This window comes from Electrona antarctica, assembly GCF_951216825.1.
Source record: "Electrona antarctica genome assembly, chromosome: 10".
In the NCBI taxonomy this organism is placed as follows: domain Eukaryota; kingdom Metazoa; phylum Chordata; class Actinopteri; order Myctophiformes; family Myctophidae; genus Electrona; species Electrona antarctica.
Genome location: NC_136791.1, coordinates 30,303,156 through 30,312,505, shown reverse-complemented (window position 1 = coordinate 30,312,505; position 9,350 = coordinate 30,303,156). Strand labels below are relative to the sequence as shown.

Here is a 9,350-nt window from a genome sequence, read left to right as displayed (position 1 = left end):
AATATAAATTGGGGATCCCAGAGATGCCATTAAATGGGGGTCCGTAGACTAATGCATGTCAAACTGGGGGTCTTTGAAATAAAACAGGTTGAGAATCACTGCTAGAGCCGTAACAATCTTCTCTTATAGGGGTCCCTGGCATATCTTTTCAAATGGGGGTCCGCGGGCTAATTAGTGTCAATTTGGGGAACCAGCTATACTCCTTGGAGGAGACATTTCTGCCCGGACAGTGAATGCAATGCATGGTCGGTCCATTATGTGAGGACAATGCATGCATGACCTTTATTAAATTAATTTCTAAACAAGTATGCAACGGTTTTATCCTTTTGATGGTGTATAAAATGTAGCCTATACCTGTATAATTGTTAATAAACAAATCAATCAATCAATCAATCAATCAATCAATAAAAAGAAAAAACCTATGGGCTTGGCCACTACACTGCTAAGCTTGCCCGCAAACACATGGAGGATATATCAATATCTTCAATGTTAACAGGATAATGTTGAATATTACTGGTATTGTCTACTAGGCCTACTGTATATAAAATATTGGGCAAATGGGCACACGTTTTTTCTTGAAAGTTTAATGCAAATAAAGGGCTTTTAATTGGCTTGAACTGATAGGCTACGAGTTGCACTGAATGCTGGGTTGCACTCTTAATTGGCTAGTGACTACCTAAGATGCCATGGTTAACTTTTTCTGGATATATTGCTTCGTAGCTTAATTAGTCCCAATTAATGTGAATCACACTTTATCACAGTGATAAATTGGCCGCGAGCTCTGTAGACATTCTGATTAGGCTGCCCTGTCGTTTAAATGACCACGGCTAATGAAATTGTTGTTGCAGTTGCAGTGTTTGCCAGCCAGGATTAGCACATTGTTGTGAAATAACCATAGTCTAGCCAACTCGAGTCTAGGCTGCCTATGCATGGTGGTTTATCTATGGATATTTGGTTGACCTATCTATCTTGTTAATGCCTTTATAATTATTGTGCGCACCACCAGTCGGGGTTTTGATGAGTTATTTTTAGTGCTCACGTAATTAATTATCACCCTCCATCATTTGCCAGTGCGTCACAAGTAAAATATAGCCCCCCTTCCCTTCCCCCCACTGAGTTTAAACAAGGTATCAGATTATTTAAAAGGAGGAGACACTGATCGAGGTTTGACACACAATAATTAAGCATCCCTGCAAAGGTAGGACACAGTATCTGACATTCTTGTTTGTATGTTGTTTATCCATCCATTATTAATGACCAATTTGCATATCACTGCTTTTAATCACCGGATCTTTTATTTTATTTTTTTATATATAGTTTATCAGGTGACCAATAAAATCACCCCCAAGATGAATGTTGAACGGTGCGACGCCTGCAGATGTAATAATGTAAGCGCGCCCTGCTCTTCACATTATGTGACTGGGGATGATAAGAACCTCGGAGGAGTCTGCTGCAAAAGATCCAGGTCAGTGAAATATTTGAAGCCTCATTAAGCCTTTGGTGCACGTCCTCTAGTGGCCAAATCAAAGCAACTCTCCTCAGCTCAGAGTAGACGCTAAACCGGAGCGACGCCCCGTCAAAGTTTTGGCTACACTTTTCCATGTTACTGTTTTGGCCTTGGGCTTGGGCTGCAGGTTAATGGAGCCATATCATGTGTTACCCACTAACCTAGGATAAATTAGCTACAGAAAGTGGCTGCAAAAAAAAACATCTTCAAAGTCTGTCTCTTCAAAGTGCAAAAGTGCATGGCTAAAAACAAGCCCAAATCGTAGGTTGGTGGCGATGGCCTACGGCCGTTTTCAACATAATAACGCGACGTCGTTCGCATGAGAAGGTATTTAAATAAATTCGCCCCTGATAAGTGATTGTTCATCTCAATCTTCCCTTTTGTGGCACGAATTTGTGTCTGTGCTTCTCTCTGACGTTTGCTGTGAGGCAGCTGAGAGGCTCCGAGGACACGCTCTTTCTTTGTATGGCAGCGGAGCGGAGGACCGGCTTGTAGCCCAGCCTCCCCGTGTGTTGTTGAACGCCCACGCTGAAGCACTTGCGGCTATAAAAGCCACAGGTTCTCTGGCTAGCCCAGACAGACAGACACTGTCACTGATCACAAACACACGCACGCCCTGAGAGCCCTCATCTCAAGCTGCAGACAGTTACCATAGGAACCCAACCTTTGATATTCAAAGTCCAGCGCAGCGCAGCTTCTGTGGAAGAGAGAGATCACTTAAAAAAAGTGCTGTGAAACAGATGTATTAGGTTTAGTATTAGGGCGAAATTATATTATTATAATTACATTTGAATGCCATTCAAACAAAGCCAAAGCAGGCTTGTTATGTGGCAGATAATGTCAGTCAGAGTTTGTGAGACACAGTAGAGAGAGAAGTTTGGAACTTTGGACTTCCCTGGCTGCCCCCCCGGCCGGTCTTCATTATAGTTTCCTGGCTCAACGCATCAGCCCTGACCTCACTGACTGAACCATGGTCTCACACAGGTCCACCAAAGGGGCGTCCAAGGCTCGGCGGGACCACATCAACAACGAGATCAGGAGCATGCGTGCTCTCCTACCCATCAACCAGGAGGAACAAGAACGCCTCTCCTACCTGCACTCTATGGCTACCATTTGCACCTACATCAGGAAGACTGTTCTCTTCCAGGGTAAGTCTTCAACACCTTTTCCCACACACATTGTTGTTGTTGTTTTTGTATGTGTTTTGAATGTAATTATACAGGGATAAAAAAAAAAGTTTCAGACAAAAGTTTGTTTAACCTCTTGAACCATCCCTATAGTGGGCATTTCATAATTAGGAGAAAATAGCTGAACATTTGGCAAAAATACGATAGATCTACAAACTCAGATTTTCGTCAGATTTTGTTTACTGCCGTGAAGTAAGTAGTTACAGAACCCCAAAGGACCTATACTGTAGTTTCTGTAAAATGTGTATGTCCAAAACCATTCCTATTTTGATTGTCGTTACATGCCTGGCTTTTGAAATAATTGAATACTTACTTAAATACTTACTTAAATACTTTCAAAAACAGTGAAAATAGCCAATCTACAAGCTCACAACATGTCACATTTTGATGCATTGTGAGTTTGTAGATCTGCTATTTTCACAACTTTGTTGACTTGTATGATGAAGTAGGGCATTCATTAAAAAAAAAAAAAACAAACAAAAAAATCATACGTTTTTAAATGTGGAGATTCTCATATATATGTCCCATCCCAGGATTCAAACTCGCATAAGAGACCAAATTTGTACAGCTAAGACAGAAAACCCGCTTGGCCAGGAGGAGACATATTGCGCTTATGAGCTTTAGTCAGTACCACTCTGTACCACTCTTGTTTGAACCAGATGGTATTATGTCACATTAGGGAATGCACCAAAGCCAGGAGATGTGGCGTCCTGTTGAGATGTGTGGGTGACGTACAGTAAGCTAAATCCAGGCATCCTTTCCCTCCCCTAGGATTTCCAGCCGGCCAGCCATCTGACCACTCTCTACCATACCAGGCCTTTCTGCAAGCCCTACACGGCTTCATCCTGGTCACCACCGCCCAAGGGAAGCTGGTCTATGTGTCGGAAAATGTGGCTGATTATCTGGGTCTATCTATGGTGAGAAGGATTTACATTACAATTAAACATGTCATTGGCTTCCTTTTTAACACTCATTTGGGATCATATTTTGGTGCTTTTATTGCTTCTCATTTCCATTGTTCTTTGGTGGCTAATATGGAATCCTCTTCCTTCCAGGTGGATGTACTGCAGTACGACTCTATATATGACATGGTGGAGCAGTCTGACATAGATTCTATTCAATCAAGCTTTGAGTTTGGCACCAATGCGTCGACAGGTAATATATACTAACTAGTAGTTTGCATGTTCCAGTAATTTCAGTTAATGACATCCTTAATTTACAGGCCAAAACGGCTAACATTACCTAAACTAATCCTGAATGATTTTGCTTCCAGAGAGGAGCTTTGTATGCTGTATGCACACTTCCAAGGCCTTCAGGCTCCAACACGGCAGTTGCTGCTCCATGCTCATCCGAGGGCGTTTCCATCCTTCAGCCTCCTCAGCAGAAGAATCGCTGTTTGTTGCCCTCTGTACGCCTACGGTCAACCGTCTGCAGACTACCGACTCCTCTCACAGCTTCGACAGCGTTCACAATCCAGATATGACCTTCACACAGATATCAGACAGGTATAGAGCCAGGACATTCTTCTGAATGCTTTTTTCCTGAGAAACCCCTGTTTCTATTTAAGATGTTAACACCTCTTTATTCTTTCCCAGTGTCTTCTGTCTGTTGGGTTATTCGGTTGAAGAAATGTCTGGCCGGTCATGGTACAGCCTTCTGCACCCCGAGGACCTCTCCTTCAGTGCAAGCTCTCATAAAAGTTTGAGTAAGTACTGTATACAGATCTTGTATAGGTCTGATGTAACATTATGTCTTTAAAAACATTATTTCAGTTAATCGAAGGTCAATTGATTAGATTAAGAAAATGTTTTGGAGAATGTAAATATTTTAATGTTTTTTAACATTTATTATTTTATTTACAACACACTAATGAATTAACAATTAACGATTAATAACAATAATAATAATAATAGTAATAATAATAATATTGTTTTTTTTTTTTTTAGAAATAACTTATTCTCAATTTGAACAATGTCATTATTCTATACTGTATTCCTAATTTCCTACGCCATAAAAGAATGACAATTGTACTTTCCACTGTATTATGTAATTCATTCAGAGCAGTTTGGGATGTGATACATTTGCCATGTGCATGATAGTAACCATGAATGTTGTGTTGTTTATCTCAGTACAGGCAGTTGAAGGGTCACAGGTAGAGATGGTGTTGAGACTCCAACACAAGGATCTCTCATGGATCTGGGTCTACATCCAGGCCACCAAGGTGTCTGACTGCCAAAAAATCAGTTGCACCAACTTCACCATCAGGTATGACAAACCATATCCACCATTCCAGCTGATAATATGACTGATCATATAATTGTCATATAACACTATATGAATACAGTTACTTACAACTCTTTTAACCATTTTGCAGTGAAACGGAAGCCAGATTCCTCACGCGGAAAATCGACAGCAATGCTTTCACACCAGCATCTCTGGCATATAGCAGTCCCTCTCCGGTTCAACACGTGGCCGAAGCAGAGGGCTCTGAGCTCACCAAGGGTTCAAAAAGGCGGAGGACCTCTAGCAGCCATGACGAGGAACCCGGTGCCAAGATTAAGAGGCTGTTGGACAGCGACATGTACTATCAGCGACATGTGTCATATACCTCCTCTGAAGATGATGCTTCTCCTGGAACCATGGGTCACAATCCTGCTCTCTTCACCCCTCCCTACAGTCCAGCATCCTCCAGCTCTCCTCTGCACAGCGAGGAGTCTGACTCCAACTTTCTGACGGATGGCTTTAGCTACACAGACCAGGTGCCATCATCCCCAGAGGACTCTCTGTCCTACTACCCCCAACCTGAGCCTGGATGCCCCCCTCATCTGTCACGCTCCGAGTCCCTTCAAGCAGCTGCAGAACAATCTTTCAGCCACGAAGCTGTGTACGTGACCAGTGACCACTCTCCCAGTTCCTGCCCATCTCCCACCTTTAATTTCCAAGCCTGCACAGCCAATGCTCGAGTAGTTCCAGACTCTCTGACTGGGGCAGACACCTGTGACAGCCCAGTTGACTGTGCCCTGCATCCAGAGGAGTTCAGCCACCTTGTTCAGCCACAAGAGGGCAGCTTTTTCCAGCCTCATCCCCATCAGTTCCTGCTACCTTCTGGCCTTCTCACTCCAAACCCCTCCCCCACGTCACAGGGGTCTTTCCAATTTGACGACTTGGAGCAGGTGGAGATCAGTATTCTGGCCCAACAGATCTCCTCCTTGGCCAGTAGCTTTGACCTGTACCGTGCCCTGAGCCCGGTTCATCACACGTCACAGCCAGCCACAGAAAACAGGCCCACCACTTATGACTGGCCAGAGTGCCCTGCTCTCTCCGCAGGCCCCTACCTTAAGCCTGAGGTGGTCCTGGATGATGGCGTGCTTGACAGAATCCTGAAGGAGTGGATCCCTGTGGTCACAGGGAAAAGTGACATCCCCTGTCCTGGGGTTGTCTCCAGCAGCTATCTGCAGGACTCGGTGGTGTCCAGACAGAACCTAGACCAGCATGTACTAGGCGAGGAACCCTCTGGGCGGCTTTCCTCCACCTCAGTGAACCGAATTAATGGAGAGGAGTTTATCCCAGCCAATATTGCCGTGGCTCCCTTCATTTTGCAGCTGGGAAGCCATGACCAAAACACTGGGTTGTATCAACTCAACCACTATTGACGTCGTAGCCTCCAGCAAGGTAAAAATAATATACAGTACAATGCAGCTACTGAATCAATGTAGACTTTTTTATATTACCACACTTTCTACTTTCTGCTAAATCCCACAATTTCTACAGATGTCTATAAGACTAGATACATAGTCATTACTGACTAACATTCTTCTGCTTTCTCTTTCAGATGGACTGGAAGAAATTTGTGCTGAAATAAGTCTGTGACTTACACTACCGTGCTACTGCATGTATGGCATATTGTCAAGGCAACCCACAGGAATCAAAGAAGAGTTTGAGCAGAGACTCAAAAAGGACATATTTGCTGAAAACTTGGAAACATTGTCTCCAAATGACTTTTTTTGTACAATTGAATATAAACTAGATTTTAAAACAACTGTAGAACACCAAACACTGACATTGGCAATATTTGTTATTTCTGTCTTTCCTTGTTTTCACATGTTGTTGGTGTCTCTATAGTGTCTAGTCAATTCTATAAAACGGTACTCTGAAAGTAGTTTCAGTAGTTTCAGGGCACTTTTTAATCGAAGAAGAATTTACTCTTTTCATTTCAGTATTGAGCAACCACAATCTTCTGCTGAGCACTTTATTAAAAGCTATGTATTTTTAAAATGGAAGTACAACAGGTTCTAGATTAGAATTGACCCTGGATAGAACTGGATGATGTTGATTGATGTACAACCAAAAACCCATTTGTGTTTGTTTTTGTGTTCATGCCTTAAAAGACTGGTTATGGAAGACCTGTATCACTGTTTACCCATTTGAAAAGTTTGTGAATATGAAATATTTTCTCTATTGCTTACTTGTACTTGATGTCGCCTTTCTTAGTGTGCCTATAGTAATGCATTATTTAGGTTGAACAAGAAAAATGGTACGTAGCGGCTCCACCAATGAAATGATATTGATTGTTAGTTCAAAATCTACCTCAAGGGTACCTTGATATTCATTCCAACTAAGTCTAAAGCTTCTTAATTAGCTGTATTTAATTGCTGTATCTTTTAATTGCTGAACATAATTACTGTACTTTTCATCTCTCTTGCTAAATAGTGTCAAATGTTAAATACCGTAGTGACTTTACTACAATGTGAACAATTTTCTAATGTTTTGGGTTACTGCTATATTCATTGTGGATATTTCTTTTTTTTTAATTGGTCTTATTGTTCACTGTTCAGATTCTTAAGTATTTCTGACATCAGTTTAAAAATAAAATTAACCAAATGTCTATGTCTTGTGTTGTCTAAATAATATGGAACACGCTCTATTATGCTTTGTACATAGCCTACCCCCCCCCCCCCCTTAAGGAAAGGAGGCTATTTGTAGACTTTAATTGAAGTGCAGTGTGGGTTCATTCATAGTCATGCGTGCATCTATGACTCATAGATGCATGCATTTTAGATTATAGCCTACTCTTTCTTTTGTTAGACTGATTAAAAGCAATGATTGATTGAAATAATTATAGTTTATAGGCTAGATTTTAATGTCAATGTAGCCATATTATACATACATTGCAGCTCACTGTTGTTTGCCCGTGGCATGCAGTGATTTTGTGGGGGTGAAGGCAGTTATTTTATTTTTTTATTTTTTTACTTTTAATTCGAAATGATAAATATAAAAGTAAGTAATTTGTGTATTTATTTTATCAGTTTATAATCAATACAATAATCATACGAGGGGCACGTCCATAATGGCACGTCATCCTGTGATCGAGGGGTACGTCTGACGTCATCCAGTCTGGATATTGACAATTTCCGCCAATAAGTCTGTTTACTTTTCAATGCTGCCACCATAGCTATACTGGCGAAAAGACCCTCCAAAAACAATGTCAAACTAAACACAACTGGCGATATTAATCAACAATTAAGATACCTACAGACAGCAAACTATGAATGCATTGACTCCAGAAGTTTCTCGACAAAGAAGACTTCTTTCCCAACGGGACAGATGGATGCAAGACAAGTGCCGAGGCAGGTAGGGCTCATTTCTTTGATGAATGACATGCTTAATGTTTTTCAAAAGCAGCCATATGGTTCACACTTTCATGATTATGACGGTCATGTTTCAGGGCTAGTTCAAAAGCTGTGTTGCAATGCCAGTGTTGTTGCTACATAATAGCATATTATTAGTTCACTTCTCACGTGACGTAGACTATTAGTTTGTTTTTATAATGCATGACACGCTTGAGTGCGAACCCAGGTGCGAACGTCGCACATCATCATGGTGGGTCGGCTATTTGGCGCCCACGTCTGGCCATGACACAGTATTTCAGTTTGGTCTGGTGCTTTATAGTTCAATTAATAAGCTCAGAAGAACGTTGTTTGATGCGTCAAGCATTATTTTCTTTTGCTTTCCCTTAGCTACTTTATATTTGGCCATATTAAGATTTCTTGGGCAAAGGCACAGACAGTAAGTACACAACAACTGGTAAACATGGTCTTCTCTAGAATAGATAGAAGATGGAGTTTTTCCTCTCATGTCAAAATTCTTGCTGAGGCGAATCGCCTGTCTGAAGATTCTAAACGATAAACCACTCCAGACACAAAGCCTTATTTTGGCTCTACATAATATTAAATAGTTTTTAACCTTCACTATTTTTGCTGTATGGCTATAGTATTGCTGCAGGCAGTGCAGGGCATCTTTTGTTTATTTCAAGATGATCAATGTAGGCATAGTATATGGATATTCCTAAAATCAATAATACAAACATCACATTTACACCCTCGATGCCAAATTGAAAGAGCACTTCACCCATTTTCAACCTTATCTATATATGAAACCCTTAGATCTCCATATATGAAGTTGTCCTGTTCTGACATTCCATATGTTGATCTGACCTCATCAAACCCTGTACACTCAAGACACACTCCATATATGGCCAGTACAGAATTAATTCCATATTGTTGATCTGACCCCGCATGCTAAAGCGCCAGCGCTCGCCCAGCACTCTGGCGTCACTCAAGCGGATGGATGCGTGCACGTGGGCAAGGTTGTGTGCT

The 9,350-nt window shown here is 41.5% G+C and overlaps 1 protein-coding gene across 1 annotated transcript; it reads left to right on the top strand.

The window, feature by feature from the left end:
- Positions 1–2,165: 2,165 nt before the first annotated feature.
- Positions 2,166–7,483, top strand: npas4l (neuronal PAS domain protein 4 like). The gene is made up of 8 exons (XM_079512374.1): positions 2,166–2,655; positions 3,466–3,611; positions 3,750–3,849; positions 3,968–4,199; positions 4,290–4,399; positions 4,824–4,959; positions 5,069–6,366; positions 6,527–7,483. Exons 1-7 carry the CDS (start codon positions 2,478–2,480, stop codon positions 6,345–6,347), a joined length of 2,181 nt encoding a protein of 726 aa, XP_079368500.1. The 5' UTR covers positions 2,166–2,477; the 3' UTR covers positions 6,348–6,366; positions 6,527–7,483.
- Positions 7,484–9,350: the final 1,867 nt, after the last annotated feature.

Coding starts and splice junctions, on each gene's coding strand:
- npas4l (XM_079512374.1), top strand. CDS start 2,478: ATGGTCTCACACAGGTCCACCAAAGGGGCGTCCAAGGCTCGGCGGGAC. Junction 3,612..3,749: donor ATTATCTGGGTCTATCTATG/GTGAGAAGGATT, acceptor TCTTCCTTCCAG/GTGGATGTACTGCAGTACGA. Junction 4,400..4,823: donor AAGCTCTCATAAAAGTTTGA/GTAAGTACTGTA, acceptor TGTTTATCTCAG/TACAGGCAGTTGAAGGGTCA.